General features: G+C 43.6%; 1 protein-coding gene across 1 annotated transcript in view; it reads right to left on the reverse strand.

Moving 5' to 3' along the window:
• Window positions 1–20,462, reverse strand: part of LAMA3 (laminin subunit alpha 3) — a 1,062,926-nt gene that overhangs the window by 384,866 nt on the left and 657,598 nt on the right. Inside the window, exon 31 of the mRNA XM_078687418.1 lies at window positions 12,649–12,746. Within this exon, the coding sequence (XP_078543544.1) occupies window positions 12,649–12,746 (98 nt within the window). The remainder of the gene's footprint in view (window positions 1–12,648; window positions 12,747–20,462) is intronic.

Consider the following 20,462-nt stretch of genomic DNA (forward strand, 5'->3'; position numbering starts at 1 on the left):
TCTTCCTCTGGAGACCCGCATCAGCAATCCCAGGCAGGGGCTCCGAACAAGAGGCAGTTCTGTGCCGCTATCCCGGCGGCATATAGGGCCACAGCAGCACACGTCAGAGGTCAGCCTCAGCCGTCCAGCAGGGGTCTCACAGCCGTCCTCCCACGGGCGGCTCCATGCAGTTCCGCCTTTTCCAACACCCCAGCTCCCGGCCTTGGCCTGCACCTCCCAGATAGCAGGCCGTGTCTTTTCGCGCCGGCACCAGACGACCCTCAGGGGCCCCGCAGGCACACCGCAGGATTCACAAGGATATCCGCCACTCAACTCAGCTTTGTCGGTGAGTAGTGTGTCGCGGGACCCGTGCTCTCAGGATAATCCCCCCCGGGATAGGACAGAGCTCTATCAGGCTACGTCCACCATCTTGGCTGGCCAGCCACGCCCCCCCACCATTTGCATGGTGTTTAACTGTGCGCCAGCACCAAATAACTCGGGTATCAAAGTCCATGCAAGACAATTGCCTGAAAATTACACACACACCCTCCACCCCCCTTTGAACCAAACTCATAAGAACGCAAGTCTGAGTTTGCTGAAGACAGAGGGGAAGCGTTGTATATAACCTATTGTGCTCACCTACACCATAGTAATGATGCCAGTACAACGCCAAACTGAACTGCTGAAAATGTGTTGGCATTTGTTGGAAAGTGGGTTGTGTAACTGTTTTCCGTTTGGAAACCAGTGTGTTCTCTGGCACTGTGTTGGATTAAGTGAGATTGATTATCTGCAAGAGCAGGATGTCACAATATCGCATGCCAGTTCCTATAAGTTAACATTCTACGCCAGCTTAAGTACACTTTTCGACAAAATGTTGCTGAATAGTTTTTCAAAATGTTTCTGAATACTTTTTGGCTAATAGCTGTGTTTTATTTTGTGAAAAGCGGCCCTGTTCGCAGTTTCTATCTGTGGAAGCGTGACCATGTCAGGAAGAATCTTTAATTATTCCTGTAATTTGTTGGTGATCGATATAATAATATGTGCCTGTATTGTTTATGGGTTGTGAGTACACACCAGAGTTATTGGAAAGTCTGTGGTTTTCTATGCGTCCCTCCCTCAGTTGGTCTCCTCCACAGCTTACAGGTTGGGCGACATTCTGCTTCAGTTATTTTAGCAGTTCCGCTGTGCTTGTCTGAATTTGCATTGTATTTGCATGTTGCTCTAGGTCTCTTCCTGTGGGGAGTTTAACTCTTCCTGTGCTCAGTTGCTTGCAGTGAGCATTTCTTTATCGGAGGAACAAGCTCTTACTATTCCCATTCCTGGTCGTCAGCTTTGATGGACATCTGTGCTACACACTGGTGTCTGGCCACAGGTGCGTAGCTCACAATACAGTGGCACCGGGGCCCAGAGACCTGAAAGGCCTACTGGAATCTGATTATTGCTGTATTTTACTAGTTAAGTAGAAGTAAGGACCCATGACACACTTGCTCCACCACTTGGTGGCTGTTTACAGCCTACGGGCATCACAACTGACTAGGTTAATTTCTGCTTCTTCATAATCTAACAGGGCAATACTATATTTTTTATCAGATTACTTGTGTCTCTTCAGCTGTAGTTGAAGGTCTGTACATTTCTGCTGCTATGTGCTTTGTCTACTGTGTTATTAATTCATACAAATAAATAATGACGCGCTGTTGCAGAAGGTCCCCAGACGTTTCCTGGAACTCTTGGCAGTTCATCTTCAGTTTCTATGCCTTAAATGTTTCATTAAGTACAGAATTGTGTGTTTCCACATGAAGCAGTAGGAACGTTTGGCTGAATGGCTGGGCTCCCCAAAGAGGCCATTGGCACTCGTTCAAAGATTGAAGAAAACGTTAGTTCCCAATGCTGAGAGGAAGAAAACATGCACTCCACATGCCCCAACAAACCCTTCAGAAGAGAGGAAGACATATTGTGTTACTGTGGTTTGAAACAAAAGAGAGTGGTAGAGCCAAATGCACCTAGCCAGGAGATAGTAATATAGAGGACCATGATTTATTCATGAACTCTGAGGAGGATTTTGAGTCAAGCTTTTAGAAATCCAAAATGAAGGTTGAACAAACTTGGCCTGGTTAGGAAAATGACTTTAAATATACATTTTGTTTTTTTTAATTTAATATCCAACATTTTCTCAGTATTCCTGATTTTGAATGCTTCCTAGTGGATTAACATGGCGCTTCTCACCTACGCAGAGACTATATGGTGCTACACCCCACAAGGAACATTGGAAATGCGGCTCAGCATGGAATATTATACTGATGCCTGTTGAGTATGTCCACGTCTACGGGGACCCGTGGAAATAGTGCTCTTCATTCATACACTTGTAGATAAGGAATGTAACGCAGACTACGGAGACCCATCTTCCCAGTCAGAACTCCTTGTGGTTTGCAAGCTAGGTGGGCTTTCCTCTCATCAAAGTGAAGCCGTTTCTCATTTTAGAAGCCAGAGGTTAAACCTAGTGCCTACCAAGAAGCCCAGAACAACTCTTACTTCTACCTAAGATCACCTTGAAATTGTAGGGTATGAGGGCAGGAGTTGTAGTGAGAGCCGTAGCCTTGAAGCAGGTGGAGGAAATCAATCAATGGCTCATGAGGAAAAAGACCTTTGTCTATCATTGAATACAGACTGCTTCACCTCTAGAACAGCATCAGCAACACATTTACAAAGCAAGTGTTCAGACAATTGCCTGGTAGTTATTTGTTTAGGCACCTTAGACTCTGCCTAAGGATCTTCTGTCCACAGTCATTAGGTGCTTTGAGTGGCTCCTCCTTTGACCAACACCGGTTTAGTAATTTGCTTCCATAAGCAGACTCATGGCCACTCAATCACTCTGTATCTGGTTTCTTGTTTCATGATTCATCAATATTCCTTGTCGTGAATTCAATAATGTTTTCCCTCCAACTTAGATTTCAAAACCCAGTTCTTCCATTTGCTTGAAATACTTCTGTAACTTCCACCACCTCACTCTATTGCTCTGTTTTACGCATTGTGTTTGTATTGTAATTTCTTTTATGTTTTGCTTCATATCTCTGACGAGGCGTTTGCTGGCGTGTAGCAAATTGCTCCATGGGCATGTGTATATGCAAGAGCGTGTGTCACTGATTTGGTCTATTTGGATAATATTTCAGGGGCTGATTCACAGAGGGCCTCTGCACTCATGGCGGAGGTCCCACAGTGGTGGCGGGCGGGCCTGCACTTGTGGTGAGACTTACCCAATGGGTAACTGCAGTATTGAGGTCCTGCCATGTCTGTGGACCTCCGCCACGAGTGTGGAGGCCCTTTGTGAATCGGGCCCTTAGTATCCTACAAAGGACCAGAGTTTGCTCTGGCATTGGTGTGTAGTGAAATGATAGGAGTGTAAATCCTCTGCTTTGCATGTGCAAGGTGCTGGGATGAATGGCTAGAAATTGTGTGAATGTTGTAGCCTGTGTGAAAAATGCTTAGATGTGATGTGTGGACTCTAGCAGTGCACATTTTGAGTTCATAGGGATATGGAACGCACTAGATGCCAAGCAACATGTGTATATACATATATATTTTTTTAAAGACTTTGTAGGGGGCTGCCTGTCCGCTTGGCTTCACACAATTTGTTACCTGTGATGCCAAAACAGGCCAATTCCTCCCCATTCCTTTTTCGGACATTAATCCCTGGTGTCTCATGGATTTTCTGTCCCCTAGGGGAAGATTGGTGAGTCACCCACAATCTAACCAGCCAAGGATGACTGAAAGCCCACTGAACACCCGGATTGGAGACCAGAAATAAGAAAACAAGTTACTTACCTGTAACTACAGTTATCCAGTATTGGTAACTTTCATAGATTCACATGCCTGAATCATTCCCCGTCGCCGAGGCGGGAGTCCCACGGTAATATCATATACAAAAGCAGTGCCTTAGTAAGAAACTGTAGTAGGCTAAAAAGACAAGAGGCCCAAAAGGCCCAAAACGTAGTAGCCTATTTACCTCATTATATGAAAAGAACTAAAAAATAGTTCCAACCAATCAGCTGCCAGCACCCTCTCGAACCTTCCCAGCAGAGGCAGTTCTCCTCAGATTTTCTTAGCACAAGTGAGAAGTAGGTATCCCAAATAGAGAACTGTCCTGCCAGGGAGGAGGGTGGGTGCATGTGAATGTATGAAAGATACCAATCCTGGATAACTGTAGTTACAGGTAAGTAACTTATTTTCTTATCCAGTATTGGCGTATCTTTCATAGATTCACATGCCTGAATCAGAACAGCAAGCAGTAAGCCCAATAATGTTGTATGCAGACGGTGGGAGAAAGAGTGTATATACCCCCAACACATCCAGGAATGTTAGAAAATACCAGAATATGTATATATATATATATATATATATATATATATATATATTCAGAAACATTCTGAAATGAAGTAGTCATAGTAAATTAACATACTGTGCGGTATAACAACAGGAAACATAATAGAGAATATGATCATGTTTGTACAAAGTAAATGCAATATCAAAGAAATTAAAAAAAATCTAACCTTAATGAAGATGTTGAAGAACAGCTTGTCCCACTGCTGCATCGTCCTGCGACGCAGACTGTAGGCAGTAGTGCTTTGTGAACATGTGGACATTCTTCCATGTCGCAGCAGAACAGATGTTCTCCAATGTAACCCCAGTAAATAAGGCTGTAGAAGCCGACATAGTTCTAGTGGAATGTGCCTTGACCTTTCTTTGCAAAGGTTTGTTGGCTTTATCATTGCAAAATTGAATGACAGACGCTATCCATCTGGCTACAGTTGCTTTCGTCACAGCTTGTCCCAATGTGGCTTGGCCATAGGCAACCAATAATTGATTGGAAAACCTAATATCCTTAGTCTTCTGGAGGTAAAACTTCAGACAACGTTTTACGTCAAGAAAGTGTAAAGCCTTTTCCGCCGGCATAACTGGGAGCCGGGAAGAAGGTTTTCAGCTTTACAGGCTGATTTAGATGGAATTGAGACGGTTCTTTAGGAATTAATTTGGGAATTGTTCGCAACGTGACGTAATCTTTAGAGAAATGCAAAAAAGGTTCAGAAATTGTGAAGGCCTGAATTTCACCAACCCTTCGGGCTGGAGTAAGCGCTAACAAAATTGCCACTTTCCAGGTCAAAAATTTGAGCTCAGCCTTGTGAATTGGCTCAAAAGGCCTCCTCATTAGTTGAGATAACCCTGTGTTCAAATCTCATTCTGGGGGTGGAGGCCGAATCGGAGGAAAGGCTCGAAAAAGTCCTTTTAGAAATTGTTTGATAAGTGACGAGGAACAAAGTGATGGTTTGTTTGAGCTCTTTCAGAATCTGGAAATTGCAGCGAGATGAACTTTGATAGAGGAGAAAACCAGTCCCGCTTTGGCCAGAGATAGCAAATAAGGAAGAATATCCTCTGGTGGAGCCTGGATTGGATGAACATCATTCACCTCGCACCAATGACAAAAGCGCTTCCACCTTAAGCGATATGTCTTGATTGTACTTTGGGCACGGGATTTAGATAGAATTTCCCAACAGTCCTGAGATATTTTAGGATCCTTAAATTCTAGGAAATCAGGAGCCAGGCGTGCAAGTGAAGCGACTGTGGATCTGGGTGTAGTATCTGACCTCACTCCCTTGTCAACATTGTGAGTGTTGGTTGTAGACGAACAAGTGTTACGGTGATAATAGGAGTAACTCTTGGAACCAATACTGTCTCGGCCAGCAAGGAGCAATCAGAATGATACTGCATCGTTCTCTCTTCATCTTTTGAAGCACTTTCGGTATCAATGGTATTCCCTCCTGACTCCCGTTGAGGGAATCTGCTGGCGTAGTAAAGGCATTTGCTGTTCTCTCTTATTGCAAACAGATCCATAGTTGGTTTGACCCAAACCCGAAAGACCTCCACCTGCTCCTGCGTCAATTCCCACTCGTGACATCCTGAGAGGGATCTGCTGAGTTTGTCGGCCAAAGTGTTTTGAAGCCCCTTGACATGCTCTGCTCTAAGGGTTATGCTGAGTTCCGTAACCCACTCCCACATCTCCTGAGCTTCTTGCGACAGGGAGAGAGATCTTGTTCCCCCCTGCTTGTTGATGTAATACATGCTGGTCGTATTGTCGGTACGGACCAGCACTGAGGAGCCCGCAATCCTCGGAAGGAATGCTTGCAGAGAGATAAAATGGCTTGCAGTTCTAGACTGTTGATGTGCTTTTGCTGGTACTGTTGGGACCATCGTCCTTGAATTTGAAGGTCTTGGAGATGGCCTCCCCAGCCTTCCATGGATGCATCCATGGTTAGGACAAACTCTGGGGGAGTAGTCAAGAACGTGAGACCCGAAGACAATTTGGCTTTCAGTGACCACCAGTGGAGAGCATGAATCATGCGCGATGTCACCTTGATGCAATCGTCGAATGATCCTACGGCCTGTTGCCATTGCAGGTGCAGTTCTTCTTGCAGAGGTTTCATTCTGAGCCTTACCAACGGAACCAGGTTTATTGCAGAAGAGCACATCTCCAGAAGAGAAGCGAATGTTCGGACAGAAACTGACTTTATTTTTTAAATTGCCTTGGCCAGGTTTTGTAGCCTTCTTTGGCGATCTTCTGACAAGAATGCCTTGCACCGTCTTGTGTCTAACATCGCTCCCAGAAATGGTAGCACTTGGAGGGGATGTAATTGCGATTTGCTTGCATTGAGCGTGAGTCCCAAACTTGAGAATAGATGAAGACAACTCCTGACATCATAAACAGAGTAGAATCCACTTGGACGGTGGACGTGATCCCTACTGTGGTGGGGAGCACTTAGTGTTTTTTAAAATACCCCTCACACACCAACAGGCCCCTTGGTGTCATGCTTCATCATCGGGGTCTTCGCACCCCTCTACGGAATGCGGCGGGCTGCAACCAACGACTACGTGGGAGCACTAATTCAGCCTATGTGTGGTGTGTGTAGGGTAATGATTGTTTGTAAGTGGTGAGGTTTGAAAAGTGATAAGTGATAGTTAAAAAATACCTGGCTCGTGGGGTGAAGAATTTTTTTTTTAATATGCCCCCGGGCTGGTATTAGTAAAATGGTACAGTGTGAGGTTATTAGTGTATAATTATGTACATTAACCTTGTGTGTGCGTCTACATGAACATGTTTCGGAGTCTAAAACTCCTTCAGGACGGGGTAGCACAAATCCCCACCTTACTCACATATGTAGAAAAGTGTATGATACAAAAAAGTGAACTATAGGGTATATGTACTTAATTCACAGTGTTTAGTTGTTCGTAGTCTTTCGCCCAATAGGCGTTTGCTTCATGAGCCTCATGGCGTTTTAGGGGGTCGATCGCGCCAATTTGCAACGATTCCTGTAGGCTGGGTAAGTCTCCCTCCCCTAGACGCGGCTCCTGAACACTAAGTGCTCCCCACCACAGTAGGGATCATGTCCACCGTCCAAGTGGATTCTACTCTGTTTATGATATATACCCAGGGAGACCGAATCCATTTTCTTTTCTCTCCCTCCCTCCTTTGTTAAGAACACGACAACTCCTGACAGCCTTCTTTGTAATCTGTTTCGAGGGACCCTTGAGGAACCAGTTGTCGAGGTAGGGGAAGACTTGATTTACCTGAGACCCCAGGGTTGCAGAGACTGGAGCTAGGCATTTCGTGAAGATTCTTGGTGCCGATTTCAGTCCGAATAGAAGCACCTTGAACTGAAAGTGGACGCCAGCCACTGTGAATCTTAGGTATTTGCGATGTTTGGGATGTATAGGGATATGGAAGTAAGCGTCTTCCAAGTCCAGAGAAGCAATAAAGTCCCCTTCGTTTAGACAGCTTAACACATTGGCAAGCATCACCATTCGAAAACTCTGCTTTTTCAGAAACTTGTTGAGTTTGCGAAGGTCGAGAATCGGGCGCCAATCCCCAGATTTTTTCCTTATGAGGAAGAAGCAAGAGTAGAATCCTTTCCCTTTTTGCGAGACTGGAACTTTTTCTATCGCATTCTTGCGGACAATGTTTAAAGCTTCTTTGAACAGTTAGTGAAGACGAGGGGGAGGGGGACCCTTGGACAGGGTCGTAGGTGGTTTCTTTAAGAATTTCAAAGTGTGACCCTTATGTACCAGGTCGAGGACCCACTGATCTGATCTGTTGCCATTGCTGGAAGAAAGCCGAGATCTTTGCGCCCACAGGGAAGGGGGAGGATTTGACTGGCGTCCATCTGAACTCATTGTTTCCTATTTGAGTCACGGCCCTGATTGTTTGACCGTTGTCGGCCGCCCTGACGAGAGAAATTGCCCGAAGAAGGCTGCTTGTAAGATGATTGGTAATAAGGCTGTTTATATTGAGATTGATATTGCCTGTTTTGTTGATTGTGATAATTTCCCCTAGAGGAAAAACCACGACCTCTTGATCCCTGGAAAGATCCTCTTTTGTACTGTAGAGTACCCAGCGATCTAGCAGTGTCTGTGTCAGTCTTGATAGCCAGCAAGGCGTCATCTATATGCATCTCAAATCATGAGTCGCCGTCATAAGCCATATCCAGTATTTTAGTCTGTACCTCTGGCCTAAACGATGTTGCTTTAAGCCATCCCTGGCGTCTGATTACCGCAGCCCCAGCAAGCTGCCGAACATTGGTATTTGCAATGTCTAGAGCGCAGTCAATAATCTCAGACACCGCTCGTTCACCTTCGAGTACGATTTTCCGTGCCTCTTGCTGACGGTCTTCAGGGATGAGGTCTAAAAACTCTGACAAATCTGACCACATCTGGCGGTCGTATCGTGCCAAAATCGCCAGAACATTTGCTGCTTTGATGGAAGATGCAGCATTAGTAGAACATTTCTTGCCTATAAGATCCAATCTTCTACCCTCCTTAGCAGGCGGAGTTGAAATTGGGGTGGCCGGGTTCTTTGATCTCTGCTGCACAGCCTGTGATATCACTGAATCCGGGTGTGGATGTCCTATACGGCAAGATAGAGTTTCTGGCGGTGCTCGGTATTTTTTCTCAATCCGTGAAAGCACCGCGGGTATAGAGGAAGGTGTTTTCATTATTTTAAGACCTTCATTCCAAATAAAATCTATGATTGGAATCGCTCTCGTGATTTTTCTGTAACTTTCCTTGAAATCATGCAAAAAACTGTCGGATTGTTCAAAAGTGACTGGCAATTCGAATCGTGTTGCGGCCCGTTGCATGATGTTGTGAAAGCCGCCAATATCCTCAGGAGGAGAATCGGAGGGCTGAGGCATAGGAGGTGAGGGCATGGGAATGATATATTCATCCCAGGGATCCCCAGTCGCATTGTCGTTCGCTAATTCACCTTCCTCTCTGCCATCAACATCAGAGGATGAAGTATTCTGATCCTCCTGTGGTGCTGTTCCAGAAGGCTGCCTTGGTGGAATAGAAACGTCAACCGGTGGTTGTGTTGGTAGTTCATACCGCCGCTATGGGAGGTATGATCGGAGTAGTCGACTCAGGAGGAAACCTTTGCCGATAATCAGCCAACATGGCCTGTAGATCTTGGATCAAAGAAGGAGGAAGATGACTTGTCTCTCCTGGATGTGGAGCCCTATGGGGCTGCCTATGATAAGGTGTAGACAAGTCCTCCTGATAAAAATGCTCTTGATAGTCCTCTTCCTCATCATCCTCTTGGCATTTTATTTGTAATTCTGAGGGATGGTGAGCTATACCAAAAGGACCCTCCTCCTCCTCATCATCATCAGATTCGTCATCCTCCACATATGTCTCCAGAATATGTGATGGCAACCATGGAGATATATTGCTATAGTCTTGCCTATGGTATGTTTTCAACTGAAAGTGAGTGTATGAAACAGGCGTCATCTGAGATACTCGAGGAATCGTCGATGACCAACCTCTCGTCGATGGACTTTTTGTCATTATGGGGCTCCTTGTCGTCAACGGGGGCACCTTGACCAACGGCATTATAAACGACTGGGTTGTCGACGGTGACGTCGTCGACGGAATCTTCATTGACGGGCTCGACGTCGACGGAACTGTCATCGACGGTGCTGTCGTCGACTTCGTCGACGGGCTCTTCGCCGATGGTGTCGACGGTGGTGTGATCTTCGTCGACGATGTCTTCGACGTCGACGGGCTTTACGGCGACGATGACTTCGTTGATGAGGAAACCGCCGTTGATGAAGTCGACGTCGACACTGTCGTCGACGTCGACTTAGATGAGGAACTTTTAGAAGAGGATTCCTTGGTGACAGAAGATTTCTTTGATGTAGAAATTTTAGAAGACACAATAGGTGAGGTAATAGCCCTGGTAGAGACCATAGATGAGGAAATCGAAGCAGAAGAGGTCACAGAAACCCTATGGGAAGACACCAGAGAGAGAGTCTTGACCTGGGCTTTATTCACGGTTCTGGTAGTTGAAGGCCTGAAAGTCTCAGAATACGGAGACAAGGCTGATCCAGAAGGAGGAGTAGAAGATCTCCTTGCCTGGTCCGAGGCTCTATGAGAGGCTTTGTGGTGTTTCCTTCCCTCTGGTGAAGAGCTGTCTCGGGATCTAGCTCTCTTGCTAGATGTTGAGGCTTTGTCATCCTCATCAGTTGAAGAGGATTTTAGCCATAATAGTACCCTTGCCTCCCTGTCTCTGATGGTTTTGGCAGGGAAGGTACGACAAATTCTACAATCCTTAACAATATAGTTAGGATGTAGACATAGGTGCAGTCCTTGTGCTGATCATCTACATGGACCCTCTTCTTATCACAGGTCCTGCAAGCTTTAAAGAGAGCTTTCTTTTCAGACATCTTGATGAGAATATTGAAGAAAAACTGAGTAGGCACTCAGGGAGACTCCCTTCCACACGACGTGCGGTGAAAATCTTAGGAGAACTGCCTCTGTTGGGAAGGTTCTAGAGGGTGCTGGCAGCTGATTGGTTGGAACTATGTTTTAGTTCTTTTCATATAATGAGGTAGATAGGCTACTACGTTTTGGGCCTTTTGGGCCTCTTGTCTTTTTAGCCTACTACAGTTTCTTACTAAGGCACTGCTTTTGTATATGATATTACCGTGGGACTCCCGCCTCGGCGACGGGGAATTCAGGCATGTGAATCTATGAAAGATACCCCAATACTGGATAATAAGCATTTGCAATGCAATAGGTCTCGCATTTTTAAAGTTTGAGCTATTGGCATTGCTAAAGAATGCAACACCAATAGCTCAACCTTTAATAATGCGAGACCTATTGCATTGCAAATGCTTGTTATCATTGTCAATGCATTTTTACTTTAAAAGTGACATTCATCAGGATATTTGTTATAAACATCAAGATCCAAATGAATCCAAATTGTCATGCTATAGTGTTAAAATTTAAAGTGTTACCAAGTATAGACCAGACAGCATGCAAAAACAGTGTTAATAACAAAGCAACATTGCTTTCACATCATAATTTATAAGAGGAGTAATTGTAAAAATATTGAATTATAAATATGCTTTGTCGATTTGCATTATAATAAATTGCAATAGGTAATCTTAAAATGTGGAACATGACAATTCATTGGAGCTTTTCTGAATGTAAAGAAAAGTAAAGAAAAAAAACTCGAATTAAACAAAAACATATATTCGATAAGATCTGATGAAAATCAGTCAAAATAATTAATGAACTAGATGAAAGACAGGCAAATGTCTGTTGCCAAAACAGATTAATTGTAATTGTCCCACAGAAGAATGAATTGTGTGCTATGACATAATAAAAAACATTGAGAAAACTAAAATGTTGGGTTTTCTATAGTTCATGCACACAGACCCACATACATAATTATGTATTTATTTATATCGTGAACCAGGCCTCAAGGGGAAACAGAGTGATTCATAATCAAAAGAAAATGCTGCTTACAACACAGGCTCCCTTGCACTGCACCATGGTGCAAAGGTGCCTGCGTTGCCACTAGGCAGCACATTGTGTGCCAGCGCTTGGAAATAACAAGAATGTGCTGTATATTGTTAAGTACAACACATTCCTGCCCTTTCCCTATCACGCAACACAGCATGGTGACCTGCTGCACTGAAAGATTTCTTAATAAATATGGCCCTTGGTGTCTGCTATTTGAAGATAGCATTGGAGGTTTCCATGGCAAGTACAGTAACTCTGCATAGCAAGGCTGGTGCTCTGCCCTCCTCTGAAATTATAACATTGTCCAAAGCCCTGCTGAGATGTAGGCCATGAATATTACAGGCAGAATATCGAAGGGACAGTACACAGTGACAAGAATATCGAGCGACCAAATATTGAAAGGTACGTTTGTATAGATTTTCTATACTCAGTCCACATGTACGTGCCTTGGTGATATATGTATCTTCATGGTACATAGATGAAGAGTTAAAAATCCTTACCTCCCTCTGTGCACTTGCCCTTTATATATATTGCGCATCAGTATTCTTGTAACAATATTCTGTCCCATCGATATTCTGTCTACGGTATTCTGTAGTACAATGCCCTGCTGAGAAAATTCTCTTTAAACACGTCACTCCTGCTGATATCTGGTGTGCCCAATTCATGCTGGTTAGACATGTTGGAAAGTAATGTTAACTTTGCTCAAGTCCCACCTTTCGTCACCATGCTCCGCCTCACTCTTGTGCATTATGTTTAGATCTCGGGGTACATTTGTCAGTCCCAGGACTGGTCATGTGGCAAGATACAACACAGCAGTAACAGTACCTCTGGGTATGCACTCGTCCATGTGTGGTGATACAGCGGACTTGCGGCTTCGCATATTCAATCGAGAACTCGTCAGCTGGAATAAGACACGCTTTGTGCTGGAAAATAAATGCAAATATGAGAGAGATGTCAGAGATTCAAGCTCATTGTTCATAAATATGGTTGAATGGCATGATAGTAATTCTTGCGCAGGTACCAACTTTCCAAAAGACCAGTTTATCCTTGGCCATAGGTGATTTGACTCATGGATACTTTTAATATGTGTGATCCATACAAATCGGTACTACTGTGGAGGTCAATGAAGTGCACAGTGCTTATTTGTTGAGCTATTGGGGTATCGTGGTCGAACAGTCAAACATTACTCTTGAAGTGTTGCAAGCTAATTAAGTTCCGCAGAGTTAGCATATTAACCAAATACAATTATTATCATGTCCTGTCAGGTATTTTATAAAACATACTGCCAGTGTCAATCGTTCTGTCAGAGATGATAGCTAACAGGAAAATATGTATCCAGTCACGGCTGCTGCCAATATGCAGTGGTGGGCAGCAGAGCAGTGGGGATGTATGAATTAAAAAATAAAATGAAAATATTTACCTAATCCTGCGGCCGCCTTGCGCTTTGGTGTTCCTCCATTTTCCTGCTGCTACCGGCAGTCTATGGGAAAGACTCCCCGTCCATTCCTGACGCTGCTCTCATACTATGAGTTTATATAAATACAGTATCCCAACAGGTAGAACTTAGAGAGGCAATTGTTAAGGTATGCAAGAAGCATTACATGAACAAGTAAATAAGGAGACAGTTATTCCAACGATTTGTATGCAATCATTACTTATATATTTGGTTCAAAATAGGAAGAATACTTAGAACAGTATCAAATTCACAAAGTTTAAATGACAACCGAGAGTACTTGGTGCTCAATTATATACAAGTGATGACTGGCGACGCAAGTGAAGGGGTGGAACAGCGTGGGCGGCGCAATGTGAACAAAGTGCAAAATTTATACAGTGAGTGGCTCAGTGTGTGACATATTTAAGGTGACTTCAAATCACAAATCACAATTTCGTAGAGCCGCACTGGATGTTGTGCCTCAGTTGGCACTGTGGGGTCGACAACGTTTCTGTCCCTGATCAATTGGGACCATCTTCAGGACGGTGTTGTCTCATGTTCAAAACTGTGGGGCTGAAGGGATCAATGAAGGATGTGATGCAGAGGGGAAAAAACCAGGAAGTAGTGGGGGGAAAAAAGGGCCGGACGGGAAGGTACATAAACCACGGGTGGCGGGCAGATGAGAGGAGAGCTATGTAACGTGCTCAAGGGGTGAGACTCGAGGAGGAAGGTGCAAAAGATGGGAGGAAAGAAAGAACACGTGAAGGAGGACAAGAGGGGGTAGTGCGTATCAGGGCCAGTTGTAACAGTTCCATGCATCAGGGATACTAAGCCCAAGAAAATCCACCGAAAGGGTAAGGAGTAAAGTAGGGTAGCTGCAGCGTAAGTAATAAAGCAGCAGTTGTTAAAAAGTTCGCGAAAGAGGTGTCAAAGCACATGTGATGGGTATCACTGAGTGAATAGCAAAGGATTGTAAAGGTCCCTGGGTGTGGAACCATGCGACGGAGTGCTGGAAACGACACTGCGTTACTGGTGAGGGAAAGGTGCACCAATCCAAGGGAGGTGGTGTCGTAAGAGAGGTATTCCCTTTATGTTCTCCGCCCTTCGCCTCTCTTACGACACCACCTCCCTTTGTTCACATTGCGCCGCCCACGCTGTTCCACCCCTTCACTTGCGTCGCCAGCCATCGCTTGTATATAATTGAGCACCAAGTACTCTCGGTTGTCATTTAAACTTTGTGAATTTGATACTGTTCTAAGTATTCTAACCTGTCCTTTTCTTCCTATTTTGAACCAAATATATAAGTAATTATACAAATCGTTGGAATAACTGTCTCCTTATTTACTTGTTCATGTAATGCTTCGTGCATACCTTAACAATTGTCTTTCTAAGTTCTACCTGTTGGGATACTGTATTTATATAAACCTTTGAACCCTAATCCCGACTTGGTATATGGGTCACACTCCTGTTTTCTCTACAAAACTCATACTATGAGAGCAGCTCTGGGATTGATCTGAGCAGGCTGGTTTGACGGTCCACTCAGGCGCAGGGAGTCTGTGCAGTTTCTTCACCAGCCAGGTTAGAGAAACCTAAGTGCGCATGTCTGTTTGGCCGGCCTAAGACAGTTGGCCAAACAGACATGTGCACTTAGAAGTGCACATAGCACTCCATTCCTCCTCTCTCCCATGGCCATGACCCTTCCTTCACACGCTAGTGCCAGCAAGCAGCTGAAAAATAAAACAATAATAAGATATCATTTTATTTTTAAGCTACTGGCTCTCAGCCAGTGGGGCGACGCTCCTCTGCCATTGTAGAGGAGCCACCGTTGTATGTATCCTATCTGTTATGGCAGCAACCTTACCTGGCTTTGGCAGAGACAGCTCAGTTCTAAATGTGCATTTTCTGTTAAGCACAGGAGAAGAACTGCACGTTCGTGCTTCACTCGTGCAACCACAGCATGCATGCCTGGCTGGCGTGAGCAGTCAGGAAGGGGCCTGTCTGTCTCAGTTCATGCAGATGGCATGCTTCATCTGCAGGTAGCTCCTGTGCAACTCAACAGTAGTGATCTTTGATGCAGGGTAGTGTGTAATATGAGGAACTACTACTGTGGGGCGGTTTCCACACAAGCATCAGTGAGTGTGAGAAGGGCCTTGCCTAACACTAATAGGTCATTCACATTCTCTCCAAATGACCTTTCTTTGACCAGAATTTTAAAGCCAAAAACTGCGATTGGGACCATAGGCTGCAAATGCAGTCCAAATCCTAAACCTAAAGTGATTCTAGCAGCCGGATTTTCTGATCAGTATAAACGGCTCCGGTATTCCCAGCAACACGAAAGCATTTATAATTTGTCCGAGTTTTAGTCCACCCTTGGATACTGCACCAGGGCCAGTCGAATACACACAGCAAAAATTTCATGAATCGAACCCATTGCAAACATTGTTTTAATGCACATGCCCAATAGAGGGAGCCAGAGGATAAGGTATGTGTGCGAATAGTGTTTACGGGGCCCCAGAAGCTGAAAAGAGAGCGGCTATATTTCTCTTATACAGGAATCTGTCTAGTAGTTCTGTGATATTGTGGAATGAAAGCCAATGGGCGCTTTTGTTATTGAGAACAGGACATCTGAACATACTCAGTCGGTACCCATGTCCTAATTCTGATTTGAAGAGGTCAGTAAAGAGGAATTTAATTATCTTCTATCTACTTTTAATGCAATGTACCTGTCTGTCTGAAGATAACTAAAAGGAACTCATTTAAAAGGAAATGACGAGATGTAATGTGCGCTGTCTGTTTTCTAGAAGAAGGAAGAAGGGAGAGATCTTTAGACTAGAACTGATAATGTGGACAATTGCATCTCAATCTGTAAAAAATAGACACAATAAAGCAATAAATGACACTCTCACCCCCACCCTGGACATTCATATAATCAGAGGTATGCTGGGCGAGCCAACAAATGAACAGGGAGTCCGAGCAAGAGCAGAACTAAGGGGCACATGCATCATTGGAAATTGCGCTCGCAAAGGGGCAGATTTTCAGAATCACCCCCTTTGCGACAGCAATTTTTGCATTTGGGATGCATCATCCGAAATGCACAAAATCGCAATTTTCAATTGCATTTAAGGAATCGCAAATTGCGATGCCTTAAATGCAATACAAGATTGCATTTACAAATGCGATTTCGCTATTATGGACCGATCATTTCAACCTGATGGTATATAGCGGAAACTTTGAAAAATGCACTAAAGTGCATTTTTTAAAGTTTCAGGTTACACACACACATGCCCTTGGGGCATGTGTGTGAGCAACATGGGTGCACATCACTATTTCAGGGGTGCAAAATGGTGTCCTTTTGACACCCTTGCACCCCTGAAATTGCATGCACAATTTCCCATTCATTCCTATGGGCCTGTAGGCCCATAGGAATGGGCCTACAGGCAAAAATATGTTTGCCTTCATTCACAAAGGGGAAGGAGTCCCCTGGGAACCTGCTTCAGTTTGCAACAGTCTTACCACCTACTTTAAGTAGGTGGTACCTGTGAGTTGCAAAACAATTGTACATGACAGTGCGACTCGCTATTAAGAAGGGACGCCCTTTGCACGCCCCTTCCTAATAACTTGCAAACCCTATTTCGTGTGTCGGTAATAGGTTACCAACTCAAAAAATAGGGTTTGCATATATCACAACTCTATTAGCAGTCGCAAATGTGCTGTTTTTCCGTTTGCGACCACTAAAAAGGGTTGTATATCTGGCCCAAAATATTTGCTAAGATCACGCAATTTAAGCAAAGAAGTCATGATTTTGCCAGGTTTTCTGGTTTCCACTGCACTATTTACCAGTTTGTCTCTCTTTTTTATGTAATTGCTTTGTAGATTTTTCTGAAGTTTTGATAGTGCACAATCCTCCCGAGGGTATTGGAGCACTTTACTTGAGCACCCTTTCCCTGAGCAAAACAGCGTAAGAGAAGAATGTGTGCTTGAAATGGGGCGGCTCGCCTATAAGGACTCCAGGGCTACGGTTTTCTGGACCATTTTAATTTCTAGTATATACAAAGAGTGAATAATAAATAACTATTATTCTCTCTTGGTACAAAGCACGCCGTCCAGCAGCTGCCTGAGGCAGCTTGATGTAGCACAGACTAATTGCTGGCGCAGGTGCACAACAGCACCTGCACCAGCCATCAGAGATTATCCAGGGCTGGTAAAACCCCCAGCCCTGGCCTTGGGCCCCTGGCACACCTCTGTGCCTCCCCTATCTGTGACGTTTAAAGCATCATAGTTCAAGGTTGATACGGTGCTGCAGACTAATGCCCTGCAGTGCCCGTGGCTACATGCCAATCAGCCCTTCACCCCACCCTTTCTCCACTTGTAACAGAGTAGGGAAAAGGTGGGGTGAAATAGCAGCCACTGAAACTTCGAGTCTGCGACTGCGCAGGCTCGAACTTCAAAGTTTCAGTTTTAACTTCGTCCCTTTGGGAGGAATTGGCACCATGCAGAACGTTATGAAGACCTGGAAATATAAAATTATGGTGAGTGACCAGGTTTCACTAATGCACGCTTGTGTCCGGGCCGGCAGGGTGAGGGATGTAACTAGAGACCTGGTACTGATGGAGCGAGGTGGAAAAACAACATTTTGTATACCCCTCATGAAGTCACTTACTCATAACAATAACATGAATTAATCGTGTTGTTTTGAAAATTAATCAACATAGAATAGAATGCACACACAAGTACATGTGGGAAACTAATTTGCTTGGGTTGCAACCATAATAGACTAACTAAGTGATGTTGTTACGTCCAAAATTAATGCAGCAGCTATAAACTAACCAAAAGCGGCATGAATGTGCTTTCTGTTTGTTTATTTGTGACAAAAAACATGAAGACTGGTGAGTAAATCACGCATATATGTTGCTTTATTTGCTAGGTAATAACTAACTGGGATACCTTAGTAAGGGGGTGGTAAACAGAAGGGTTATAATTCAAAAATTTATGTTTTATTGAGTTTGTTTCTATAATAGTTCCCGTTCTGGTACGTGCGGCCTAGAATAAAATGCACGTTTCTGTAACTCTGAGATTGAAGCGCTGTACGCATGTACGGGTATGTACGCTGTACAGGGTGAAAGGAATTGTGGGCGAGCCTGAGGAGCCTGTGCAGAATGGGTCAAGGACAGCGTGCCCTGAATGTCCAGCTGAGTGCCAACAAAATGGACATCCGTGCTGAGAAACGTGGGAAAAGAACTAACACTTACCAGTTAAAGGACATGAGCGAAGCGGATATAATATGGACAAAGACCATTTTCATTGAGCTGATCTTGCGGAAATTAAACAATAAGATGATGAGGTTATGCTCATCCACCCCTCGGATTGACCAATCAGAACTGTTAAAGGCACTGAAAGTTACTTTTGTAGATAGTTTAAGTAGGGAAAAAGGGTATAAAAATGTGTGTCCGGACTTAAGAAAAAACTCTCTCTCTCTTCTTCCATTTCCATCTGTGTATCCTGACATGCTGCTGGAATGCTGAATTTTTCTGAACTTTAACTTTACTTGAATGAGTCGGGAGTCTTTAGATAAGGTTAATAGCTAGAGAGAATAGGGAAATTAACTTTGGGAACTATTACTTTCTTTGCTAATAGTTGTGTCCTATAAATTCAATAATAATGTGCTTATTTTATGAGCTTTGAATTAAAATGAAATATAAATGTATGAGTTAAAATTCTTTCTTTTCCTTAAATCTATTTTGTATTAAACTAATGAATAAGTGAATAAATATAGGTCATGCTAGAAGATTCTCTTTAAATAAAAATTTGATAAATGAAGAATTAAGCTGGTCTTGTTCATCCTTAGCCTAATTTTTACTAGCAGATCCATTGACAAATAATGGTGGTGTGTCTGAATAAAGTGTCTCGTTGATAAAACCATGGTAAAAACAATTTAAACTGCAGATGTACATATTATAAATATTTAGTTTAATTTAGACACTCTACTATGATCCAGCAGCTCTCCTTTGAATCACACTAATCCATGAAGTAGAGAGAAAGTGTGTACAAGTGACTCAGTGTTATGGGCCCCACTGATGAGTAAATGCATGATTTAATACTTCAGGGAAAGGTTACGAGGTTTTAGAAGTTATTTCCGGAGTATCACTGCTGCAGTACTCAAACTCATGTCCGCTGCTCTCGCTTCTTAGTTCGTGATCTCAGCTAAACAGTGACTACCCACTAAACTCCCTTGTGAGAATAGTCTGGGAGCAACTAACACGTGCGTAGCAGAGTGTCCTTCAGCAGCTACAGTTCCTCAATAGAATGGCATTGGATAGTTTTTTTATTATTTAACGAACTTCTGCTGTACCCTTTGTAAGCCGATACCGCTTTTACGTGAGCATAAGGCCTTTGTCAGTTGTTTAATATTCAGCAGTTTGCTTGAACCCTTCAAACACTGTATGCAAGGCTCCTGCTCGTTACTGGGCGGTTATTTCCTTGAAAATTGTAATTTAGGAACGAACTCGCACAGAAAGCAAAGATAGATAAACTGCTTAGTGTTCTGGGAGGTTGTATGCTTGATCTTTTCTATTCAAAACCCTTTCGCCTCTCCTGCTTTAAAAAAAAACACGAATAGCGTATTTAAATGAGTATGCAGAACCCCAGTATTCCTGAGTCCTGCAAATATATGCTTGAGTAAAAAAATGTCAGATTTCTTTTATGTGTACAGATGGATGAATGTGGGATGTGACTGTGATATAGCAAAGTAGTGATAATCTAATTTGCCCTTGACTGTTTACACATTGACACACTTTTGCGGAAGGGTGAATGCTGGTGAGTCATGATGATCGCAAGACACCTTTATTATATTTGGCCTGATGTCTGTTCTGAGGGGCCTGGTGGTCTTCAGGTGTATGCAGGGGATTGTACCTTCTGAATTCCGTTGAAAATAGGTCAGAAGATGCACTGATGATTGCTGGAACATGTTTATCAGCGGTCTTGTTGCATTTTACGTGGGCACATATTTGCATAATATGTTTATATTATATATGTAGTTTATGTAAGGTATAAAATGATTTGTATAAACTGTGGCCTTACTTTATGCTATTAAATATACTGCTGTAAGAGTTGCACATAGGGGTCCTTTAGTGTTGTAAATTATTGCCTACATTGGATACAGTGGAGCAATGGTGGTGGGGTCAATTTTTAATTATGGGTACTGGGATAT

The sequence above is a fragment of the Lissotriton helveticus genome, chromosome 4_1 (genome assembly GCF_964261635.1).
Source record: "Lissotriton helveticus chromosome 4_1, aLisHel1.1, whole genome shotgun sequence".
In the NCBI taxonomy this organism is placed as follows: Eukaryota; Metazoa; Chordata; class Amphibia; order Caudata; family Salamandridae; genus Lissotriton; species Lissotriton helveticus.